Source organism: Phyllobates terribilis, unplaced genomic scaffold (assembly GCF_046119375.1).
Source record: "Phyllobates terribilis strain yellow unplaced genomic scaffold, ASM4611937v1 Scaffold_5__5_contigs__length_657084704, whole genome shotgun sequence".
Taxonomy (NCBI): Eukaryota; Metazoa; Chordata; class Amphibia; order Anura; family Dendrobatidae; genus Phyllobates; species Phyllobates terribilis.
Window position 1 is genome coordinate 47,131,656 of NW_027362765.1, and position 27,386 is coordinate 47,159,041.

At 43.7% G+C, this 27,386-nt stretch overlaps 2 protein-coding genes across 2 annotated transcripts in view; both read right to left on the reverse strand.

Annotated features, from left to right (window-relative positions):
- The window catches only part of LOC141271917 (uncharacterized), a 115,889-nt gene that overhangs the window by 76,188 nt on the left and 12,315 nt on the right, over positions 1-27,386 (reverse strand). The window lies entirely within an intron of this gene.
- The window catches only part of LOC141271933 (uncharacterized), a 114,483-nt gene that overhangs the window by 7,026 nt on the left and 80,071 nt on the right, over positions 1-27,386 (reverse strand). Inside the window, exon 2 of the mRNA XM_073682183.1 lies at positions 23,982-24,069. Coding sequence (XP_073538284.1) covers positions 23,982-24,009 — 28 coding nt within the window. The 5' untranslated portion in view covers positions 24,010-24,069. The remainder of the gene's footprint in view (positions 1-23,981; positions 24,070-27,386) is intronic.

The following is a 27,386-nucleotide window of genomic DNA, read 5'->3' on the forward strand; positions in this document are numbered from 1 at the left end:
CATTTTAAGAGGGGTAGATCTCCCAACATGTCCTTCTCTCAATACCCAATTTGGTTCCATAGCTGTCATGGGTCGGCTTCTAAGGGGGTCAGTATAGCCTTAAAGAGGGGACTTCCTTTCACCTTAAAATATAGCATCATGGACTCGGAGGGCAGATACGTTTTTGTGAAGGGTTTTCTGACTAATACCCCAATTACATTTGCAAACGTTTATGCTCCGAACCAGGGACAGGTTGAGTGGTTGTCGGATACTTTGGACGCGCTCTCACTGTTCATGGAAGGACTATTAATTTTGGGGGGGAGACTTTAATCTGACGTTACGGACCTGGACTCTTCCTCAGGGAAGTCTAAAATCTCTCATAAAGACAGGAGAAAATTGATTAATAAATTGCAAACTATCCACTTATTAGATCCCTGGAGATTGGCCCACCCCAATGAAAAGGATTATACGTTTTATTCCTCCCCTCACGACACGTACCACAGAATTGATTATTTATTAGTTCAATCCTCACCCATTAAATTGATCACTTCTACTTCAATCGGATCCATAACACTATCAGATCACGCCCCGATCTTCCTGTCGGTTAAAATAGACTCTTTATCGCGACATCCTCCCTCTTGGCGTCTGAACGAAACACTCTTAGGTAACGCTGATAATGTTTCCCAGATTGCCTCCTTATTGCAAAGATTCTTTAGGGAGAATAAGGTCAATGGGAAAATTACCCCCATGGTATGGGAAGCCCATAAAGCTGTCTTAATTGGGAACTGATTTCCCTGGGTTCCCACATAAAAAAGAAAAGAGACAAAGAAATTTTCTCTCTTTTGCATCAAATCAATGTTATGGAGCGTTTACATAAACAAACAAAAACGGATGGCGTCCGAACAGAGTTGAGGGATTTGAGAGAAAAACTAAAGGACTTACTTAATGTGCGCTCAGCTAAAATGTATGCACGTTGCAAGCAAAAAATATATGTACACGGTAACAGAGGTAGCAAACTTACTTCTAGAATGCTAAAGGCACAGAAAGACAAATGCTTCATCAGGCAGATTCGATCTGGGGGGGGGGGGTAGTATCGGAGTCAGAAGGGATAGCAGAGGCCTTCTGCACATATTGTCAGTCCCTGTATAATCTAAATCTAAGCGTCCTGCACGGTGTTGGGCTGTGAGCACAACCCCCATCTGTGGACGTCGGGCCCTCATACCACCCTCATGGAGTCGGTTTCTAACCGTTTGTGCAGACACATGCACATTTGTGGCCTGCTGGAGGTCATTTTGCAGGGCTCTGGCAGTGTTCCTCCTGTTCCTCCTTGCACAAAGGTGGAGGTAGCTCCGGTAGCTGGGTTGTTGCCCTCCTACGGTCCCCTCCACATCTCCTGGTGTACTGGCCTGTCTCCTGGTAGCGCCTCCAGCCTCTGGACACTACGCTGACAGACTCAGCAAACCTTCTTCCCACAGTTCGCAGTGATGTGCCATCCTGGATAAGCTGCACTACCTGAGCAACTTCTGTGGGTTATAGAGTCCGTCTCATGCTACCACGAGTTGTTCGATTCATCTCCACATTTAACTGAAAATGGGACACAATGAGGGGATGTCTGAAGAAACACTGGAACATTTTAAAGACCGAGCCTGCCCTCTCTAAATTTATTCCAGACTATCCACCCATGACACCTAGAAGAAGTAGAAATTTGAAGGATCTACTGACACAAAGTTACTACATTCCCACTCAGCTGAACCTCTTTGGGACTCATGGTGGACCATCGCTAGAATGTTTCCCCTGTGGCGATTGTTTAGCCTGTAAAAATGTATCTCGGACAAAAACATTCATATCAGCTGATGGAAAAAAAAGCTACAGAATAAGACAATACATTACGTATTCTACCACACAGGTAATATATTACGCTACATGCAGTTGTCCAAAAATTTATATCGGACTGACATCACGTTAATTGAGAATTCGTACATGTGAGCATGTACGTGATATAATCGCAGCCAAAGCAGTAACTGATCTCTCCCAAATTAAAACAATACCTCGTCACTATAGAGCGTTTCATCAGTGTAATCCCAAATCATTTAGTGTTCGCCACATATACAGTGTGGCATCAGAGGGCGGGAACATCAAACGTCTTCTTGTACAAACAGAATGCCGGTGGATTAATATATTTGGAACAATGGTGCCGCATGGTCTGAACGAATCCCTTGGATTCTCTTCATTTTTATAAAATGGGTTATCTCTGCCTCCCCTCTAGAGTGTTTTTTTAAGGTATATGTTTGTCCCATTGTCCTTTTTTATTTTAACGTTTCTATTGTTACTTATTCTTTTTGTTTTTTCACTTTCACTTGTAAGGGGCGCAATAAGTGACAAAAAGAAAGCATTTAGAGAACTAAAGCAAGTAGGTAGTGAGGAGGCATTAAATAAATACAGAAAATTAAATAAATTCTGTAAAAACCAAATCAAGGCAGCAAAGATTGAGGCAGAGAGAATCATTGCCAGAGAAAGTAAAAATAACCCCAAAATATTCTTTAACTACATAAATAGTAAAAAACTAAAAATGATAGTGTTGGCCCCCTTAAAAATAGTCTGAAATGGGGCGTGGCCTGGGCTCTGGCATGGTTGGTTGTGTTTGATCATTGCTCCTGCTCCCAGATCACGAAAAGTGCTAAAAAAAACTTTTTTTTATTATTTTAAGAGCTGTAACCCCTAGTGACCTCTCTCTACCACGTTGTGGAGACACCGGATCGTTTTTACCTCAGTGTCGGCTGGGAAAAGCGAGGAGGACATTGAGGAGACCTTGGAGCGGCTGGATCGGTTGTGGAGCTCCCCGCCCGGTCTGTACCGCCTGCGCCACACCGGGTGAGCCGCCGGCGCAGCTGTGAGACGTGCAGCTCCGGGAGTTCCTGGGAGATTGTTCCGGCCCGTCCACCAGCAATCAAGGAGAGCCGGCGCGGAGGGCGGCTACAGGGTCCGAGCTACCTGGTGAGCATGGGACAAGAGGGCGGTGACGACTTACCCGACTTTGCTCCCAGAACGGAGCAGGAGCCATAGGCTGGTGTCCGGGCTTCTGTGCCCGCACCGGACAGAAGGGGAACAGTAGGTGAGGTCCGGTAGTGGATGTCTCTGCTTACCCTTGAGTGCGGGAATCCGGCGCCATCTTCCCCTGTATAGCTCCGCCCACGAAGCCCAAGGAGCGGGAGAGGCGCCATCATACTGCTGCTTCAGCTCCTGTTGCTGCTCCCTTCAGCTGAGGTCTCAGTTAACCCCCAAGCGCCAGGAGAGGAACTTGCTAAGACTTTGGCACCATTTCATAGTCACCTGAACCCTAGGAACAACTGAATTGATTATTCTTTATCCCCTAACTACACAGTGGGGAAGCAGTCCACAGTGTCTGCGGCAACAATAAGATATAAATTCTGATAGCACTTCTGGAGGTGCACATCTGTGTGATGGTGACAATCTGCTGGAGGGGAAGAGCCGAGACCCTCTTATTGTGCTTTGACCATATAAGGGCACAGATTCCATTTCAGATTCTCTTATACACATCTTCTCTGACTACTGCTGGGTCTCACCAATTTGTGGAGTGTGAGCTCCACCTGCTGGAAGAACTGGGTTACTACATTTCTACAATGTTGGGTTTATAAACTCCATAATTATGCCCATAAATATGCTGATATATTGACTTTTTTGATGTAACCAAGTGGTGTCTATAACCGCCCGTAATCAGCCACCTTATAATGGTTCGCACAGATCAAAAAATACGGGCAAAAAGCCTTCAACGACAAACCTCCACAACTCTGTCTACCACATCTAAGGGAGACTTGGATAAATTCCTAAAAAAAAAATTGGGAATGTCGCAACCATCAGACAAACAGAAAGACCGCAATGAGGAGACTTCTGTGGCTAATGATCTCTCTGACGAAGGCCCAGGCGACTCGGACTGCGGGTCCACTTTGGAAGACTCGGCTCCTCTCTCTAGGTCCTATATGAAATCTTTGCTGGAATCTACTGTACAACCCTTACTCAAGGAATAGGCTGAACTCAGATCCGATGTAAGACATATAGGGCATAGGGTTGAAACACTTGAGAACACACAGACTGACTTAATAGACGCCTCTAACACCCTAGGCGACAATATCCTTGTCCACCAGCAACACCTTAATTCCGTTTATCTGGCGCTAGAGGACCAAGAGAACAGGAGCAGGAGAAAAAAAGTGTGCCTCCGCGGCATCCCGAGTCGTTTGCACCAGAATCCCTTAAAAAGGTGTCCAAAGAAATATTCACGGCTATACTGGGCACTGAAAGGGCGGACGCTGTTATCATCGAGAGGGTTCATAGGGCTCTTAGACCAAAGCCCAAACCTAATGAACGCCCAAGGGATATAATTTGTGGTCTCCTCAGCCATTTTGCCTGGAGCAAGGGAAAAATCACCCCTGACGTATGGAGACGTCAACTTTCAAATTTTCCACGATATCTCCCCAGCTACATTGGTCAAGAGAAAAATCCTCAAACCATTGACAGATGCAGTATTAGGCCAAGGCCTACGATTCAGGTGGTTGTTCCCCTTTGGGGTGGGTATCACTAAAGAAAATCGTCAGATGATCATCCGCACCAGGGAAGACCTGGAAGCAGCCTGGGAACCTTTACAAATGGATCCCATTCCCTCGTGGATGCCACTTGACATCGGTTTACCCATTCCACGGCTTGATAAGCCCGATGACTGGTCGAACAAAAAAAAGTCGACATCACCTAAGGCCAAAAAGCAAGCGAACAGGCAGCAACACACATGAATATGACTATCACCTTTCTTTAAATGGACTTCGAGACCGATCGCCCATGCTGTCCTTTTCCCCTCAGGGGTTACTAGGTAACGGTGGGGATCTCTCGTACTTTTGCCTAGAACACCTGGGAGTTTGCGGACTTTGGTCCCCTCCAATTTTTGGTGTGGACCATAAAGGTGTAGGGCTGCGCTTGCCTCTTATAAATCCTTTCTGGTTTATAGCTGATAGCTTAATGCGTATAGGTCACTCTCTTGTTATATGAGAATATTACCTGATTTATATTTGAACACCACTTGGTTGCTATGGAACTCATCTTCAACAATTGGGTCCTTACAACGCCCCCCTGCGGAAGATGAGACTATTTCTATTTATGTATATAATTCTGTTTTGAATTTGTTTCATTCCCACTACAGGTCTATTTTGCAGGTTGAGATTACCGATGATATATCTGAATATGGCTAGTGGCGCTGGCAAAGGTTCGCTCACTGTGGCGTCCCTCAACACAAAGGGACTGAATAACCCCACCAAACGTAGCCAGATCTTGTCCCTTCTGAATAAAGCTTACTCCCAGGTAATTTTTTTCCAGGAAACCCATTTTAAGAGGGGTAGATCTCCCAACATGTCCTTCTCTCAATACCCAATTTGGTTCCATAGCTGTCATGGGTCGGCTTCTAAGGGGGTCAGTATAGCCTTAAAGAGGGGACTTCCTTTCACCTTAAAATATAGCATCATGGACTCGGAGGGCAGATACGTTTTTGTGAAGGGTTTTCTGACTAATACCCCAATTACATTTGCAAACGTTTATGCTCCGAACCAGGGACAGGTTGAGTGGTTGTCGGATACTTTGGACGCGCTCTCACTGTTCATGGAAGGACTATTAATTTTGGGGGGGAGACTTTAATCTGACGTTACGGACCTGGACTCTTCCTCAGGGAAGTCTAAAATCTCTCATAAAGACAGGAGAAAATTGATTAATAAATTGCAAACTATCCACTTATTAGATCCCTGGAGATTGGCCCACCCCAATGAAAAGGATTATACGTTTTATTCCTCCCCTCACGACACGTACCACAGAATTGATTATTTATTAGTTCAATCCTCACCCATTAAATTGATCACTTCTACTTCAATCGGATCCATAACACTATCAGATCACGCCCCGATCTTCCTGTCGGTTAAAATAGACTCTTTATCGCGACATCCTCCCTCTTGGCGTCTGAACGAAACACTCTTAGGTAACGCTGATAATGTTTCCCAGATTGCCTCCTTATTGCAAAGATTCTTTAGGGAGAATAAGGTCAATGGGAAAATTACCCCCATGGTATGGGAAGCCCATAAAGCTGTCTTAATTGGGAACTGATTTCCCTGGGTTCCCACATAAAAAAGAAAAGAGACAAAGAAATTTTCTCTCTTTTGCATCAAATCAATGTTATGGAGCGTTTACATAAACAAACAAAAACGGATGGCGTCCGAACAGAGTTGAGGGATTTGAGAGAAAAACTAAAGGACTTACTTAATGTGCGCTCAGCTAAAATGTATGCACGTTGCAAGCAAAAAATATATGTACACGGTAACAGAGGTAGCAAACTTACTTCTAGAATGCTAAAGGCACAGAAAGACAAATGCTTCATCAGGCAGATTCGATCTGGGGGGGGGGTAGTATCGGAGTCAGAAGGGATAGCAGAGGCCTTCTGCACATATTGTCAGTCCCTGTATAATCTAAACCCCCACGATTCCATGTCCGACCCTCCTTCAGCACTCCACCGCATACATGATTTTCTCTCTACTCTTGCGCTACCAGAGATTTCCGCTTCGGGTCATTCTGTTCTATTTGCCCCAATTTCCTCTCGTGAGGTTGAGGAAGCACTTGCCTCTACTCCTAGTGGAAAGACCCCGGTCCGGACGGCTTCCCCATCATATATTATAAGACGTTTGCGGAGGTATTCGTTCCTCATCTGGTTGAATTATTTAACCTCTTTCTCTCAGGTTCGGTACCCCCACCACAGGCTCTAGAGGCACATATCACTGTGCTCCCTATGGAGGGGAGAGACAGCACCTTATGCAGCAGCTACCGTCTTATTTCCTTGCTGAATATGGACCTCAAACTATGGGCAAAAATTTTAGCTAATAGAATACACTTAGTGTTGGCAGACCTAGTTCACTCTGACCAGGCTGGATTTGTTCGTGGAAGAGAGGGAAGGGACAATACTATTAAAGTCTTACAGGTGATTTCTTATGCCAAGCACAACCGTCAGCCGCTTATATTACTCTCCACGGATGCTGAAAAGGCATTCGATCGCATCAGTTGGCGCTATATGGCGTGTGTTCTGCGGAAGTTTGCCTTCCCTCCTCCTTTCATAGACGCAATCATGTCACTGTATACTTTCCCTACGGCTAGGGTCAGGGTGAATGGGATTTTATCTGCGCCTTTTAATATCAATAATGGCACCAGGCAGGGTTGCCTTCTCTCTCCTTCTTTATTTGTTCTAGTGATGGAATCTCTTATCCAAGCAATCAGACAACAGCCTGGGATTGAGGGGTTGAAGATCAACCATTTAGAGTTGAAGGCGGCTGCCTTCGCAGATGACCTCTTGCTCCTCTTGTCCAACACAAAAATGGCAGTCCCAAAGATTTTGGAGCTTTTCTCCTTATTTGGAGAACTCTCCAACTTTAAGATTAACTTGGATAAATCGGAAGCAATGAATATATCAGCAGCCGATAAGGATGTACAAATCTTGAAGGGCCTTGCCCCCTTTAAATGGCAACAACACAAACTTAAATATCTTGGGATATATATAACAGATGATGCCAGTACGCTTTTCCAACATAATTTCTCCGCTCTGATAGGACAAACTGAAACTCTCCTACACTCCTATAATACTCCTCTCCTGTCTTGGCTCGGTAGAGTTAACATGTTTAAGTCTTATGTTTTCCCCTAGATTTTTTATGTGATGAATATGATCCCAATTCAACTCCCCGTTTCTTTCATACGCTCTCTCAATCAATTAATAGCCAAATTTGTTTGGAAATATAAAAAAGCCAGATTACCTTTGAAACTCTTGATGCGCTCAAAATGTAGGGGAGGCGTGGGTTTACCTAACCTAGCTTTTTATCATCAGGCCATTCTCCTGGCAAACTGGCTAAAATTAATAAGATGGGCGGAAAAAGGTCATGACTCGCACATTGAAATGCAACTTTTGGGAAAACATGCATTGAAATATTTATGGACAGACTGCCCCCTTCATAGAGAGGGACTGGGAGACATTCTCCTAGCTACTCTACAAACCAGACGTGCACTGATTCCAATCCAAGCACCAACTTGTAATTTTCTAGATAAAATACCAATAGGACTTCTCCCTTACCTCTTCCCTCCGGATTTTACAGATCCTTGCGATCTGTGGTCCTCCTTACCACTTAAACCCATTTCACATCTGCTTCAGGGGAAAATTCCGTGTGTTAATGGTTGGCCATTAGCGGCGGGGAAACGCCCTCTCAATTTTCTACAACACTTACATGTTGCCCACTATATGAACTTGATCACAAAATTACCTCAACCTCACACCAAATGGCCTTGGCTTGAAATTCTAACAAAAGTCAATCATCTTGTTCCGAAAATTGTTTCTAAACTTTACTCTAATCTCGCGAACATGACAGACAATGCCCCACCGATATTCTTACACTCTTGGGAATCTGAACTGAATATCCAACTCTCCCCAAAAGATAAACAAATGATATGCCTCAATTCACATGGTTTTTCATGATGTGTGGTGTCCCGGGAAATGGCGTACAAATTGCTCTCGCGATGGTACTACACACCGGATAAACTTTATCATTTGGGACTAACTAGCTCTCCTCAATGCTGGAGGTGTGAGGGGTCGCGAGGTACTTTGTCCCATGTCTTCTGGTTCTGCCCGATCCTTCGACAATTTTGGTCTCAGGGTATGGGGGTTATGGGTTTTCTCAAACTACTTGTTACAGATAGAGGTGCTTTTGTCCCTTCCCACAAACAATTTCCACCCTAAAAAAGCATGAGTTGGCCCCACTGATGTTAGGGGCTGCGAAACAACTGATAGCCTTCAAGTGGAAGCAGTGAACCCCACCAACTTTGGATGAATGGAAATGTAAAATGAGAGACCTATTTAGGCTGGAGGAACTGACGAGTTGGGATTCCCTGACGCATGAGAAGTTTAAGAAGATCTGGGCCCCGTGGATACAATATATGGGGGGCATCGCCTCTTAGTCCATGAGTGTCTGGGGGCGCCAGAGTGGTCAGTTGAGTATCAAATCACCGTAGGTGTTGTGTATAACGATACTAACCCTTCACATATATTGCCAAATTTTGCAGGGAGACTTGGCAGTATGCTGCCCTGTGGGCACTGGTCTAATAGGGGACAGGAATTGCAGATTTCTCTAATGTATACTCAACATCAGTATATCTCAAGAATTACTTAATTTCTAGGAATGAGCTAATGCTTTATTGATAATCTCCTGTATTGGGAATGTTTTGAACTGTTTCGATTAATATTATTTCTCTGCTTGTTAAGAGAAAATTGTTAAATACTGTATTTACTGTATTAAGACTGTGTAACGCAGTGATTTTGTCTTCTTTACTATCAGTACCGATATGTGTTTCTGTGTTGCATAGTATTTCTTCTTTATTGCAAAATTAAAATAAAGAATTGGAAAAAAAAATAGTCTGAAATGGTGGATGAGGATGAGGAAAAAGCCAATATGTTAAATTATTTTTTTTCAACCGTATTTACACAAGAAAATTGCATGACAGAAAACATGATTAGTGATAACAAAAATTCTCCATTAAATGTCACTTGCTTAACCCAGCAGGAAGTACGGCGGGGTCTAAAAATCACTAAAGTTGCCAAATCCCCGGGCTCGGATGGGATACACCCGCGAGTACTGCAGGAATTAAGTAACGTCATAGATAGACCATTATTTTTAATCTTTAAAGATTCCATAATAACAGGGTCTGTACCACAGTACTGGGTATAGCAAATGTGGTGCCAATATTCAAAAAGGGGACAAAAACCGAACTTGGAAATTATAGGCCAGTAAGCTTAACCTCTACTGTGGGTAAAATCCTGGGGGGTTTCCTAAGAGATGCTATACTAGAGTATCTGAAGAGGAATAACCTCATGATCCAATATCAACATGGGTTTACGAGGTTCCTGTCAAACTAATCTGATCAGTTTTTATGAGGAGGCAAGTTCCAGACTGGACCAAGGAAATGCAGTGGATGTTGTGTATATGGACTTTTCAAAAGCTTTTGATACGGTTCCACACAAAAGGTTGATACATAAAATGAGAACAATGGGGATAGGGGAAAATATATGTATGTGGGTTAAGAACTGGCTCAGTGATAGGAAACAAAGGGTGGTTATTAATGGAAAACACTCCGACTGGGTCACAGTTAACAGTGGGGTACCACAGGGGTCAGTATTGGGCCCGCTTCTTTTTAACATATTTATTAATGACCTTGTAGGGGGCATACAGAGTAGTATTTCAATATTTGCAGATGACACTAAACTCTGCAGGGTAATCAATACAGAGGAGGACAATTTTATATTACAGGAGGATCTATGTAAACTAGAAGCTTGGGCTGATAAATGGCAAATGAGCTTTAATGGGGATAAATGTAAAGTAATGCACTTGGGCAGAGGAAATAAAATGTATAATTATATGCTTAATTGTAAATCACTGGTCAAAACTGTCACTGAAAAAGACCTGGGTGTATTGATGGACTACGAGCTCACGTTTGGTGGCCAGTGTCAGGCAGCTACTGCAAAGGCAAATAAAATAATGGGATGCATTAAAAGAGGCATAGATGCTCATGAGGAGAACATAATTTTACCTCTATACAAGTCACTAGTGCAACCACACTTAGAATACTGTGTACAGTTCTGGTCTCCGGTGTATAAGAAAGACATAGCTGAAGTAGAGCGGGTGCAGAGAAGAGCGACCAAGGTTATTAGAGGACTGGGGGGTCTGCAATACCAAGACAGGTTATTACACTTGGGGTTATTTAGTTTGGAAAAATTAAGGCTTAGGGGTAATCTTATTAGTATATGAGGGGACAGTACAAAGACCTTTCAACTGATCTTTTTACTCTGAGGCCTGAGACGGGGACAAGGGGGCATCTTCTACGTCTGGAGGAAAGAAGGTTTAATCATAATCACAGACGCGGATTCTTTACTGTAAGAGCAGTGAGACTATGGAACTCTCTGCCGCATGATGTTGTAATGAGTGATTCACTACTAAAATTTAAGAAGGGCATGGATGCCTTTCTTGAAAAGTATAATATTACAGGTTATATATACTACACTGCTCAAAAAAATAAAGGGAACACTCAAATGACACATCCTAGATCTGAATGAATGAAATATTCTCATTGAATACTTTGTTCTATACAAAGTTGAATGTGCTGACAAGAAAATTACACAAAAATCATCAACGGAAATCAAATTTATTAACCAATGGAGGCCTGGATTTGGAGTCACCGCCAAAATTAAAGTAGAAAAACACTACAGGCTGATCCAACTTTGATGTAAAACAAGTCAAAATGAGGCTCAGTATTGTGTGTGGCCTCCACGTGCCAGTATGACCTCCCTACAATGCCTGGGCATGCTTCTGATGAGGTTGCGGATGGTCTCCTGTGGGATCTCCTCCCAGACCTGGACCAAAGCATCCGCTAACTCCTGGACAGTCTGTGGAGCAACGTGACGTTGGTGGATGTTGCGAGACATGATGTCCCGGATGTGCTCAATTGGATTCAGGTCTGGGGAACGAGCGGGCCAGTCCATAGCTTCAATGCCTTCATCTTGCAGGAACTGCTGACACACTCCAGCCACATGAGGTTTCGCATTGTCGTGCATTAAGAGGAACCCAGGGCCAACCGCACCAGCATATGGTCTCACAAGGGGTCTGAGGATCTCATCTCGGTACCTAATGGCAGCCAGGCTACCTCTGGCGAGCACATGGAGGGCAGCGGCCCTCCAAAGAAATGCCACCCCACACCATTACTGACCCACTGCCAAACCGGTCATGCTGAGGGACGTTGCAGGCAGCAGATCGCTCTCCACGGCGTCCCCAGACTTTGTCACGTCTGTCACATGTGCTCAGTGTGAACCTGCTTTCATCTGTGAAGAGCACAGGGTGCCAGTGGCGACTTTGCCAATCCTGGTGTTCTGTGGCAAATGCAAAGCGTCCTGCATGGTGTTGGGCTGTGAGTTCAACCCCTATCTGTGGACGTCTGGCCCTCATACCACTCTCATGGCGTCGGTTTCTAACCGTTTGTGCAGACACATGCAATTTGTGGCCTGCTGGAGGTCATTTTGCAGGGCTCTGGCAGTGCTCCTCTTGTTCCTCCTTGCACAAAGGCAGAGGTAGCGGTCCTGCTGCTGGGTTGTTGCCCTCCTACAGCTCCCTCCACATCTCTTGGTGTACTGGCCTGTCTCCTGCTAGCACCTCCAGCCTCTGGACACTACGCTGACAGACATAGCAAACCTTCTTGCCACAGCTCGCATTAATGTGCAATCCTAGATGAGCTGCACTACCTGAGCAACTTCTGTGGGTTGTAGAGTCCGTCTCATGCTACCATGAGTGTGAAAGCATAACCAACATTCAAAAGTGACCAAAACATCAGCCAGAAAGCAATGGTACTGAGATGTGGTCCGTTGTCCTCACCTGCAGAACCACTCCTTTATTGAGGGTGTCTTGATAATTGCCAATAATTTCCATCTATTGTCTATTCCATTTGCACAACAGCATGTGATATTGATTGTCAATCAGTGTTGCTTCCTAAGTGGACAGTTTGATTTCACAGAAGTTTGATTTACTTGGAGTTATATTCTGTTGGTTAAGTGTTCCCTTTATTTTTTTGAGCAGTGTATATTCCTTGATAGGGCGTTGATCCAGGGAACTAGTCTGATTGCCGTATGGAGTCAGGAAGAAATTTTTTTCCCCAATGTGGAGCTTAGTGTTTGCCACATTTTTTTTTTTGCCTTCCTCTGGATCAACATGTTAGGGTATGGGTTGAACTAGATGGACTTAGTCTTCCTTCAACCTTAAAAACTATGTTACTATGTTACTTTAGGATTTCCCTTTGAGAAATTGGGTGCCCTTACTTACCGTTTACAAGAGTTCAAGTCATTCTGAAAACAAGATTACAATGTGCTGTACTATTCTGCTCCCTGTATGACCAACAAGAGGACCATACTTATTATTATTATTTATTATTATAGTGGCATTTATCCATAAAATATTGAATGTATAAATTATATCCTGTTATGTTCATATATGAATATCGTTATACCGACTTCCAGCCATTATGTGAAACTAATATGCACAGTCTATGGGTGGCTTATAGTACTCTTACAACAAATTGATATAATCATGTACAAATTGGAGTCAGACTAAGCTGATCCCCTTGTCATAAAGTGTATTTATAAAATGGTATACATGGCTGATAATTGATAATATTTAATGAACTATTCAGGCTATGTGACAGTCATGTACCCTTAGGGATATGAGATATCACATAGATATTCTGTGTTTATGATTTTTATCCAGCACATCAGCACTTTATATGTATATACAGCTCTGGGATATATGATATGGGCTATGCCTGCTTTTTGTTATGCAGCAAGGGATCTTGCAGGACAGCACCATGGGTGGTGCGAGTTCCCGGTCAGGATCGGCTGTGCGCATCCTCTTGTCTCTGTATTGCCAAGGCACTTGCATGTTGCAGCTAGGCGCTGGCCGCACCATGTGACTGCTGAGGTGATTGACAGGGGAGTGGGCGGCGGCGGGCCCGATGCATGAGTGCGCATGCACCATGTACACCAAGCCCATTGGACCTAACCGACCATGTGATTGGAAGGTCCTTGCACATATAATGGGACCCTTTACATTCTGAGTTAACGCCCCCTGAGGAAGCATAAGGCTATGTGCACACGATGTGGTTTTTATGCGTTTCCTCTGCGTTTTTTCCGCCACGGAAACGCATTACAACCACATGTTAATAGGTCTGCTATGTATAGCAATGATAATCCGAATGTGCTGTGTATATGATGCGGAAATTTCCGCTCCAGATTACCATTGTGGTAAAATCCGCACCATTATAATTTCTAACGCGATTCCGTAGCGAATTTGCGTCCATTGACTTGCATTGAATCACAGAAAACCCACAGCTAGAAAATCTATACCTGCGGAATTGCTGCGTTTCAATGAAAATGAAGAGGCGCGAAATCGCGCCGGAATCGTGCTGCGGGTGGTACCCGGGTCGGGACTGGGGGCTGCTACTCCCCTCATCCGACCGCTGCTCTGGCTGATAACAGCGAGAGCAGCGTGGATGGGAGGAGCAGCAGTCAGCTCTTCCCAGCCTGCGTGCCCGCCGTAGTAAAAAAAACAATAAAAAAGTAAAAATAAAAAAATAAACCTGTATATTCACCTGTCTGGTGGCTCCCGGTGACCCTTAGAAAAAGCCGGTATACCGGCGAAACGCGCATCAGGGATATACTTAAGCTAAAGTGAGAGTATTAGGGGGGAATAAGGATAAGCCCTAGGAATATGCACATAGTCGCGGCACTCCGGAACAGGGAGAGCCGCTGAAGTGTCTATAGCTGCAGCGGTCAGCTGTGAGAGCTGTAGTGTCTACAGCTGCAGCGATCAGCTGTGTGAGCCGGGCACAGCGGACTGCTCCTCACTGCAGCAATCAGCTGTGTGAGTCGGGCACGCCAAGCACGTGTGCGGTCAGCGGGACCAGGGATGTGAGGAGTCGTTCGGCATAGCAGACTGCTCCTCACTGTAACAAGAGATATGGACCGCCTGGCAGTTAGGCTTGCCTCTTGCTGGCGGCTTTCAATTGTGCCTGCTCAGTTACAATAAATGTGCATTAATATATGCACACTGTGCAGCTCGGGACTGATAGCCACGTGATTGGGCAGCGAGACAGTGGTGATAGGGTGGAATCACCCCTCACCGTGATAATACCATTAACCGCTTGACACTTGCTAGTTAAGAGATATATGCTTCACAGGCGGCGACCAGCCGTGCTGGCTAGGCAAATTGACATATGATGTGTGGTAATATAATCACAATCTGCTATGATATCATCTAGCAATTCAATTAATTTTTCCAATCTTATAGTCAATTTAGTGAAACCGTGTTACTTGACATAAACACCAAGGCAATTTCAACATATAGGGATTCCATGTATAATACATAGCCACAGTCCAATAAAAGAGGGACTGGACTGAGGCATCCCAAATTTGTCCTACACCTCATTTAGCCAGATTTATTAGTGGGTACCATCCCTGTACCATGTAGGATGGTTGCCGTATATGCATCTGTAGATGCATGAGCAATTTTGTATTTATAAGGTTTTAATAAATTCAAATAAAGTATATGATTTTTAATATTTAATCAATTTATATATCCACATCTTTTCCTATTTCCCCTTTCCCTTCTCACATGGCTCCCGGTGTCCTCCTGGTCCCCGGCCGTGATGCTGTCTACCCGGCGGCCAGCGGTACACCGAGGTGTACCGAGCTGCCAGGACCTTCAGTAACGTCATGAATCAGCTGATGGTCACGTGACCATCAGCCGATCACTGCCGGCACTTATCAGCTGATCGCTGCCGGCACTTATCAGCTGATGGTCACATGACCATCAGCTGATGCTCACCCTGGGAACATTCGCAAGAATGTTCCCACGGTGGTTAACTCACTGGGGCTGATCAGCTGATCTTCAGCTGATCAACCCCTGTGACCTCCTGCAGCCTGTATACTGACAAGGGGTGATTTTACACCCGTCAGTAAACATTGCTGTCTTCTACAGCAGTGACATCAGTGATGGCTGATGTCACTGCTGTAGAAGTGACCCAGATCATCGTGGGACACTTGTTGGCGGTACATGGACTGCGTTGTTGACGGCGGACAGGTGAGGAATATGGTTGTTTGTTTTTTTACGTTTTTTTCAGGAGATTGAGGGCTTAGCGGAGGCATGTAATAAAAAAAATTGTAGAACCGTGTGTTTTATTTCATTAAAATACTTTATTCTGGCCATGTGTTTTATTGAAAAGGCGGCAACTGTTTTACTACGCAGTTAGTAATGGGGACGTCTTTTAGACACCCTCCATTAATAACCTGGGCTTCACATCAGCTGCCAATACAAGGCTGATGTGAACCCCATTACCCCCACTCACCACTGCTACAGGGCAGACAGGGGCAGACGGAAGATCGGAGGCTAAGTGCCAGATTTGGCGCATCTTATGGATGCGCCATTTCTGGGACTGCTGAGGGGTGATATTAATAGCCGCGGAGGGGGCTAGTATCCATGGCCCCTTCCCTGGCTATTAATGTCAGCCCGTAGCTATCTGTTTAGGCTTTGCTTGTTAGGTTTTATAGGGGGACCCCACATCAATAGTTTTCTGGGGTCCCCCTGTAATCTAGCCAGTAAAGGCTAAACAAACAGCTGTGTGCTGATATTAATAGCCAGAGAACATTTTTGGCTAATGGCCCCTTCCGCGGCTACTAATATCAGCCCTCAGTGGTCGGCTTTCCCTCTGCTTGTTATAAAAATGACGCGGGAGCCCACGCCATTTTTTTTTTTTTAATTTTAGGCTCTGTGCCCACGATCCGGATGTAGCAGCACTTTGGACGCAATTTTTTTCTGCGTCCAAAACGTTGCATTCTATTGAACGCAGGTAAATCCAGATGTGTTCACTGAACCTTGCGTATTTACTGCATTCAATACTTTCTAGTGGTCAAATTTCTGTTGCGCGGACTAGTGACTCCGAAAGAGAATTTGACATGCTGCGGTCCTGAAAGACATGCTGCAAGTCAGTGTCCACGAGTGATTTGCAGCCTCTGATGCACGCATAGTGGACATGGGATTTCTAGAGATCCCATCCACTATGCTGTAACATCTGGACGCTGCGGGTTTGATGCTGTATAAACACGCAGCATCAAACCTGCAGCGGCTCCTGACCATGGCCACGTACCCAAACTCACTCGCAGCATGTCAATTTCTGTAGTGGACACGCTAGTCTCCGCTGCAGATTTTGACCGATTGATTCACATGTACCGACAACAAAAGTGCGGCATTAGAACACCGCGTTTTGGACGCAACATAAATGCGTTGTGTCCAAAGCACTGCTGAGTACTGATCGGGGGGACATAGTGGATAATGAACTAGCTGTGAAATGTTAATTATGGCCAGAGAAAATGTTTGCGTAATGGCACCTTCCCAGGCAAAAATTAACAGCTCACAGCAGTCGCATAAATTACATGAATAGAAATGCTAATGAAGATTGGGTGGATGGGACTAGCTGACACCCAGCTCTTTTGTTTGGTTATGTCAAGGTGTCAATTGGACCTTTTCATGACCAAACTTAATTAAAGTAAAGTAAAGAGTTAAATACAGTAACTTTTAAATAAAGCTAAACACACAGACAAGTGTAAACACTTGTTTTGAAATACAACAGATACATTATTTAATCACTTAAATGAACCAATATACTCACCCCAGTTCTATGCTAATCCAAGGGTTTAAGCAATGTCCAATCAAATAACTTTATTTAGCTCCAATAAGCATTCATTGATGTACAAAAACGCTTCAAAAAACGCATGTAAAAACACATCAAAAATGCATGTAAAAGCCGCATGCGTTTTTTCTGCCAGGGAGAGGCAAAAATGCTGAGGAAATTTCTGATTCAAATCCTGAACGTGTGCACATACCTTAACGGCGAAAGCGCATGTTTGGGGTCTGAGCAGGAATTCCCCGTTGCGCCAGATCATGGGTAATGATATCTTTTATTGCACTGAATATTGTTCTAAGGCTCTGAGGAGCCGAGAGTACTATAAGGGACCTTATATGACCTTCTTACTTGTTTATTATTGTTCCTGTTTTGTCATGCACGTGCTTTAATATGTGAACAAATGCCTGGGTGATATTGGGTAATACAGGGGACACAGCTTTCTGACTAGAGCTGGTCTGATTAGGTAGAAGAGACAGCCTGTCCCCAGTACTTACACCCAATCTATCCAGACAGCAGGGACCTATGTACAAAATCTCCCTTATCACATGCACTAGTATATATTCATGCCACTGATCTGATGCAATTCAGGGTTTCTCCTAGCTGACATTGAGTTTCTAAGATGGTTTTGCTTCACTAAAGAAATGAATTGTATATTTATGTGAATTATCATGCAGTATAATTTTTAATGAATGAAATAAAGTAATTATTTTTAATAGCTCCAAGTTCTCTGTTTTTTTCAAATGTCTATGAGAGTTTGCTATGATAGGGGGCACTAGCCCATGAATTATCAACTAAAGATGATAATCTGGAACATTGTTTATATATCCATTTAAAGTCTGCGAGTTGTGTACTCAAAACATATTCACACTTGTTTGCTGACAAATAGCATCACTATACCGACACTGCCTAAAAAATTAGTCATCAGACGTGATCAAATATTACTGCGGTAATAATCATGAAATTTTTTGCAAGCTGAAAAATATTAAATTCCATTTAAAATTGGCAAGGGGCAAGGCACGTGGTAAGGGACGGGGAAGTGGACGTGAAGCTGATGGTGCACGCATAGGCCAAGGCCGTGGGCAAGATGAAATTGTACCTGCTTAGGGAGCACAGCAAGCACCCACATCATGTCAACCTAGCTTCCTGTCCCACTTTCTATGGGGGCAACGGAACACCACTCTTGAAGCCAAACCAGTGTGAAAAGGTTGTTGGTTGGATATCAGATAATGCTTCCAGTCAGTTTGCCACCGCCACCACCACCACCACCACCATCCTGTATTCCACATGGTCCAGTCTCAGTAGCCGTGGGTCTGGACCCTGATCCTTCTTCCTCCCACCATGCTGAGTGCCCGGAGACAAGTGATCCCACACTTGGACACTACGAAGAGCTGCTCACATTTCCATTTAAAGATTCTGGCCTCTCGCTCAGTCCGCTTCAAATGGGGCAAGAGGGGATTGCATGTAGCGATGCCCAAATATTTGAGCAGCCACGGTCACACGAAGACGACGGTGGGAAAGTGCAATTACTATCGTAAGAGGAGGATGATGATGAGACACAATTGCCAGCAAGTCAGGAAGAGGCCCAGGGTGCGTACAAGGAAGAAGAGGTGGTGGACGATGAAGTAACTGACCCAGCCTGGCAAGGTAACCTGAATAGCGAGGACAGCAGCGCAGAGGGGGAGGCATATCACCACAACAGGCAGGAAGAAGCAGTGGGGTAGCCACAGACACAAGGCGGCAACTGTTCCCCAAAACACCAATACGAGGGAAGTTGCCAGTCCTACTGTTAGGTCTTCCCGAGTCTGGCTCTTTTTTAAAGACTGTACAGTTAACCCAAAAAACGCCATTTGCAACATCTGCCAATGCAGCATCAGCAGGAGCAGCAAAAACTACCAGCCTGACCACCACCAGCATGTACAGGCACATGACAACAAAGCACCCGACTAGTTGGGTCGAACACCAGGGTCCAGAGGCGGTGTCTGGGGGTGACATTACTGCCTGTTCCCCTGTCCATGATGCAGGCAAAGATGCCTCCCACTGTGCACCTGTCGCTGCACAGTTGCAATCATCACCGTCAGCAACCACTTCCACATCCTTGTCCCAGTGCAGCTTTCAGTTGTCCCTACCCCAGACCTTTGAACTTAAGCACAAATACACAGCCACACACCCACAGGCAACAATACTAAACTGACATTTATCGACTGCTTGCACTGGAAATGTTGCCTTTTAGGTTCGAGAAGACAGAAGCTTTCCGCAACCTCATGGTGGCGGCTGTCCCTTGGTACTCGGTCCCCAGCCGCCACTATTTCTCCCGGTGTGCCATCCCCGCCTTACACAAGCACGTGTCCCAGAACATTACCCATGCCCTCACCAACACAGTTACTGGAAAGGTCCACCTAACCACGGACATTTGTACAAGTGCTTGTGGCCAGGCACGGTACAATACACTGACGGCACACTGGGTTAATATTGTGGAAGCTAGGATCCAGTCGGACCCTGGCACAGAACACTTCCTCCCGATATCGATGATTGCAGGCCCTGGGTCAATCAGGGTTGCCCCCATATTCTACAGCCCCTGCACCTCCTCCTTCTCTTCAGCCTCCATCTCCGAAATTACCACATCAGTCGCAAGCTGGACGCACTGCAGCACTGCTTCGGCCAAGCAGGAACAGGCTCTGCTGAAGGTTATCAGCTTATGTGACAAACTGCACACCGCTGCAGAGTTGTTGAAAGCTGTAACAGAGCAGCCAGATCTGTGGCTCTCACCGCTGAACCTACAGCCAGGCATGGTCATGTGTGACAATGGGCAGAACCTGGTGGCGTCTCGGAGGCTCGGCAACCTTGCACATGTGCCATGCCTGGCCCATGTACTCAACCTACTGGTTCAGCGGTTTCTCAAAACCTACCCGGATCAGCTTGAGCTCCTTGTGAAAGTACGCAGTGTGTGCCCATTTCAGAAAGACAGCTACAGCTTCCGCCACCCTCGTCATGCTTCAGCAGTGTTTGCAGCTTCCAGCTCACCAACTGGTGTGTGATGTCACAACGCGTTGGAACTCAACGTTGCATATGTTGGGAAGGATTTGTGAGCAGCAGAGGGCAGTTTTTGAGTACCAGCTTCAACATGCCGTCGGTATTCAGGTCAGCCTCCAGATATTAGAGCTGATGATTGGGCATGGGTGTCTGACATCTGTGCTGTCCTCCAAAACTTGGAGGACTCCAACAAGATGGTGAGCGGTGATGACGCCATAATTAGCGTCACCATCCTGCTTCTCAGTCTACTGAAAAGCTCGCTGCTCACAATTAAAGAGGGGGCATTGCAGGCGGAGCACGAGGAGATGGAGCAAGGAACTATACAGGGTGATGCTACACAGCTCAGTCTCATCTCATCTCAATGCAGATTAGGTGATAATGAGAAGGAGGAACAGGAGGAGGAACAGGAGCTGGTTTCCTGCTCTACAGACGGTACTACCCACACAACATTCATACCATCTGTCCAGCGTGGATGGCCGGAGGAGAGGGAGAACGAGGGGGAGGACCAGGAGGAGTGCATTGACTGTCGCCCTCTTGGTCAGGACAGGGAAGTCTTGGCTGTTGGCAGTCTGGCACACATGGCTGACTTTATGTTCCGCTGCCTTTCCCATGACCCTTGTGTTGTATGTATTTTGGCCAGCACTAATTAGCGGTTGGTCACACTTCTAAACCCACGCTACAAGGAGAACTTTCTATCTCGCCTTCCTGTGGCGGAGAGGTGTAATAAAATGTTGCAGTACCAGAAGGCCCTTGCTGAAGAATTTAAAAAAAAATTCCCATCTGAAAACGCTGGCGGCAGAGGACACAGTTCCTTGGACAACCAAGGAGTACAGGCGAGGAAGACACAAATATGATGCAGCAGAGGCAGGGGAACACTGTCAAAAGTGTGGGACAATTTTCTCACGCCATCTCAGTACCCAGGCCCTGATTCACGGGGTACTCTGACAAGGAGGGAAAAGTTTTGGAAGATGCCGAATGAGTACCTTACCGATCGTTCCAGCATCCTCCGTGATTTCTCGGTGCCTTACAACTATTGGGTATCCAAGCTGAACACATGGCATGAACTGTCTCTCTATGCCTTGGAGGTTCTGGCAGCTAGCGTTCTGTGAGAGATGGTTTTTAGTGCCACTGGGGGTATTATAACAAATACTAAATAACAGTATTGGAGACCCACTCCTTAATACTGGGAAAGCCAAGTCAAATCGATTCTATATTCTAGAATATTACCTCTCTTTACTGAAATTCATTTACGGTGAGCTATCGCAGTAAGGATAGCGTATTGCATCAATTCAGTCAGGTATTACTGCATTGTACTGCGTACTGCTGCAAAAAAAAAACTTAAAAATCTATTCTATTCCCTACTGATACCACTGTTAGCTGCATTTACAGCAGGGACAGGTGCAAGGTATCATCAGCTGGAGATGAGTGTTGTTCATTGTCGTCGAATACATCTCTTCCATAGTGCATTACTTGATATCTTCCATGTACTCGTTGACCGATTCATATTTTTTTAACGATGATCTTTACTCACAAATTAATGAAAGCAGGTAGGGTTGTTTGCGTTCCTTCACAGTTTGGTGGTGCAATGTACCAAAAAAAACTTCGGATTCGGTTAAATTATATTTTCTATTGTACTATATTACCTCTCTTATCTGAGATTTGCGTATGGGTAATCTATAGCAGTTGAGATAGTGTCTTACAGGAATCTAGTCAAGGATTATTGTATTATACTCCATGCTGAAAAAAAAATTCTACTCCCTATTGATAAAGCTGTCAGCTGCTTTTAAAATAGGGACAGGTGCTAGATGGTATTATCAGCTGGAAATGAGGGTTCATTCTGGATGTGTCTGATCATATCTCACACACCACATGGCCAGATAAGGTAGTAAAATGTTAAAATTACATTTACTGGTGAATGTATTTTTCACCGTTGAAAGAAATGCAAAAGTGCAAAAACGCATCAAAAACTCTACATCTGGACATAGCCCAGGGTGTCGTGGAGCATTTTTGTTTTTGGTTATTTATTTTGCCTTATATACAAGTCATTACCCTGGAAAGAATGTTTCTTAAATTTTTTTCCAGGAAAATCCATTTTTGCTTTGTTTTTGTATGTTTTATTGTCAGTCCGTAAAAGTGGCGTAATACTCTGACAACATTGTTCACAGCAGTGACCTGGGAGTAAGAGATACTTCCAGGAGTCTTCCCCATGATGTTCCCATGTCATTTGAGCACTGTTTCCATCATTTTGACCAATTTTTAGGCCTCCTCCAGACCTCCTGGAGGGGGAGGGGGGTAAGGCTGCCAGAAAAATGCTTGAGTTTCCCAATGACTTAGATTGGGCTCATTACTTGGGTCGAGCACCCGAGCATTACGATTTGCTCGACCCGAGCATTTTAGTGCTCGCTCTTCACTACTAGAGACCCCTAACCTTAGTGTCAGACTAGGAGCACACTTGCTATCCCAAAGTCACACCGTGATAATATCCTATAAAGTACAATATCTAGAGTCATAGACAAAAGGAAGCAAAGGGTATTGATTGCTAAAGAGAGATTGTTATATTATTAGTAGAGTATAATTATCCCACCCAAAAGGCTTATTGTACAATGGTCTCATATATAGAGTTACCTAAAGTTAGCATACATCAAACCAATCCATATAATACCTAAAATAATGTGCCACCAGAAAAGGTCCCAGGCTCTATTTCCCACCACCCCGACGCTTTTTCGCCTATTGCTTCTTCCGGGGGTGTGTCTAAACCAAAGGGACTGAGAAGTAGATATATAATCTGTCTACCAATGGGAAGATGCCACATCATATTATAATTAGCCATGTGTTGATATCTTTGGCGCTTGACGCGTCCATCCTTTAATTGTCAATGGGACTTCCTGTTAAGTGCTAGCTGGAACACATTCAATCACATGAACTCAGAGGTAGGATGCAGCAGTGCATGCATTCAACCAATTGCAGCCACCTATACTACAATCCGAGGAAGAAGTGGTGCGACTAGTGCCCTATATCTCTATTCTGGCTATAGATCAAGCATCAGATGTACAGATAATTCATATGCACACTAATATATATTCTAATACATAGGAATAAATCATACAGCAAATACATACTTTATATACCCAATAATATATATACACTAATAAATAAATTACATATATATCTTATTTATAAAAGTGCTAGTGCATAAATCAAGCAAACCAAAAATATAATGACATAAAAAATATGCATATAATATAATCAGCAATAAATGACATACAACATATAAATCCCTAAAGGAATACAAAAAGTAAAATGATATGTGATCCTTGTAATGTTGTACTACGGAAATAGCATATACTGAGATATGCAAATATAAAATAAGAATATGTCAAAAAGTGTAATTAATATTAAAATGACCAATATGTGATAAAAGTAGCAGGAAAACATACCATTATAAATAATTTTATACATCTACAGCAAAAAAGAAATATATATAGCAAATAAATGTAAGGTGCTAGTGAAAATAAATATAGTAATATATCAGTATAAATACAGTGGTGTGAAAAAGTGCTAGAAAGTAAAGTGCCAGTGCCCCTGTGAATATGAAAAATGAATATGTCTACAAATATTATCTGTACCTTTTTTTTTAGCCCATGAACTGTCCATAACCCCTCAGGGTCTTTTGACCGATATGTATTTACAACAATAGACGTGAGGAGAAATCAACTGGAAAGCAATAATAAGAAGAGGGGACTTTAGTTAATAATAGAGCAACTTAAGGTTAATAGCGACAATGAACAATTAGATCTAAAAACCAAATGACATTTGATTTTTATACCTTGAGAAAGGTGCGGGTCCAGAGTAGAAACGCGTTGGTATGAATAAAAGCCGTTATGGAATCACAAGGCTCTTCATTCTCACAGCGCAGCCCGTCTAAACGTTCCAGCGCCCATTTTTTGCCATTACCTCTGGAAAAACCTTTTCCTCCAGCCACGGGGCAGCAGCAGAGGCTTTTCATGTATTTATAGGTGTTGTGCCTGCACACCACACCTTTAGGTGAGTGCTACTATCGATTATACCCATCCCTTGTCAGACTGTATTGCCCTATTTTGTGTGCGCTTCTGTCTCTCTCCAGAGCTTCTCAATGAACAATTAGAGAAATATTCAAATGGAGGGGCTATCCCAAAAAATAGACTAAAGTATGGGCAAATTAAATGTGGGGTGGAACAGAATCCCCCATTGAAATATATATTAGCATCTATTCAAGAGGTTATTAGATCCAACAACAACATTGGATCAGAGGACTTAAGAGTGATTAATCCAGACAACAAAGTAAGAAAAACCCGCACTAAACAACCAGCATGCCCTTAATAGACTGATTTGGTTCAGAGCAAGATTAATCGACAACAGAACTTACGGGTGCTTACTAGTGGAAAACAGTCCATATGTCATAGTGAAAAAAGAACCTCACCGGTACTTCAAACGTCAAAGTCTTTATTTAAGGCATAAAAAATTATTTGCAGGGAGGTATATGGCACAGTGAATGGACGACGGTGGTTTCGCGCGGTGTGCGCTTCAATGGGTCCTGGAGTCACTACTAAAAAAAAAATTCTACTTCTACTCGTACATAAGGGTTACGAACCCCTGAAGGGACGTCCAATAGTCTCAGGCATAAGAAATATCACTCAAGGTGTCAGCACAATTTGATACACATGTGCTCATTTATTCCTGGGCTGGTGGGCTTCTTTAACGAAGAAAACAAAGAGTGGACATTGAAGATAGCATTATAGCTAAGGTATATAGATGATATCCTAATCGCATGGACTGGAATTATAGTACAGTTTAAATTTGTTTCCATCTTGAACGTCAACAATGTGGGTCTAACATTGACTTCTGCTATTAATAAACATGAGATACCTCTTTTTGGATATAATGATTCATATTGACCATATGTTACTTGACAACCACAAATTTTAGGAAACCAACGGCGACAAACAGCCTCCTACATTGGAAAAGTCACCATCCATTACTTCTCAGCCGTGTAATTCCTAAGGGCCAATTTCTTAGGCTCAGGCATAACAGCTCCTCTTTAGGTGATTTTTTGAAAGGAGAGCGAAAGATCTTGAAGATAAGTTTGAAAAACTAGGTTATCCAGGAGGGGTATTAAGATCAGCCTATCATCATGCTAGAGCAGCCAATAGATCATCGCTATTAAATCCAAAGCCGAGAGAGAAGAATGATGGTGCGAAACGAATGATAGGGACCTACGATGATCATTCATGGGAGGTGATGGGGATGTTTAAAACTTATTGGGAAATATTAAAAATGAACCCAGATTTGACGAATTGTGTGACACCAAATGCATCAGTGACATATAGAAGAGGTAGAAACCTAAAGGACCGCTTAGTCCACAGTCATTTCCAACTGTATACAGAGAACACAATGGGGTTAAATCAAGGTAATACAGTGGAAACATATAGATGTGGTTCTTGCAAGGCATGCAAATTTATAGAAAAAAAAACTACCTTCAGTTGTGATTTTACAGGGAAGACCTAACAGAATAGGGAATTCATTAACTGCGGAACTGAAGGGATTGTATATTTGGCAAAATGTACTTGTCCAAAAAGTTATGTTTGAATCTGGGAATTCAGAAAGAATTCTGGAACACATTGGGGACATTCGGAGGAAGGAGGATACGCCCATCTCATATGTGATTGGTTCATGTTGGAGATGTTAGAATGATAAGATTTCAAGGAATTGAAAAGATAGAAGCTTCCCAAAGGGGTGGGGATCATGATAACAGAATATTACGCAAAGAAGCTTAATGGATATTTCGTTTAAAAATGGTAGCCTCTTTAGGTCTCAATGAATCCATTTCTTTTACACTTTTTATCTGAAAAAAACTATACAGAATGGTGACCTTGGATAAATTGGAATCCGTTTAAGACTGCGAGTGTACAGAGGGATTGTTAGGTAATAGGATGACTTATTTAATCATATAAACCCTAACAAATGAAAAGGACTGTTAGGGATACGGAACTCATGATTTAAATTTGGATTTATGAGAAGATATTATGTGAAGGGGAGATTAGATAAATTATAGGTTTTTAATTAGTGTTATGTACACCTACAGTCATGTCATGGAAGAGTTAAAATGATTTAAATATACTTAACCTGAATTATGTTCTTTTAGCCATCTTTGTTAATATAAATAGGCAAAGGACTATTGGAAGTGGAGCTTAAAAAATGGTGGGTGTTAAAAAATCAAAAGAAGTTATAAAATAAATATTATAAAATTAATATATCCATCAATTGTGACACCAATAGACAAAAAGAACACTGAGGAACATAATCGCTATAATAGGGGAACATTATTGTATCTCGATCCTCAGGATACGCAGTAGCTTCTCTGGCGTCTCCTCACAATAGATACCGCCGCATTCCCGATGATGCGATGGTACGAACTCCTACGTAACTGCACACGATTGGTTCCTAGGTAATGATTGCATGACTGGCTGGGCAGTATATGCGTCAATGGCGGGAGGTGGGGTTTAATCTATAATTAGCTGGTGTCCGGTCACAGCTCTTATCGTGAGAAGAGATTTAAAATATGACTCCTGTGCTATAATGTGTGTAGCACTAACATAATAGGGTATTAGCCTCCTGATGTGCTCACCGAATGTGTTATGGGGGGTGAAACACGTTGAGGCAGGATACATAGGGAAATAATCTGATTAGCTAAGGGATTTGTTGTATAGGAATCCCTTAGCCAGAAATTATACTCAGACAATCAAAATAAATGAGTGTTTGCATAGGGCAGTCCTACGAACTAAAGCCGCCGTCTCACATAGCGAGATCACTAGCGAGATCGCTGCTGTGTCACGGTTTTGGTGACTCACCAGCGACCTCACCAGCGATGTCGCTATGTGTGACACTTTGCAACGATCAGGCCCCTGCTGTGAGGTCGCTGATCGCTGCAAAGTGTCCTGGACCATTTTTTGGTCGTAACTCCCGCTGGTCAGCACACATCGCTGTGTGTGACC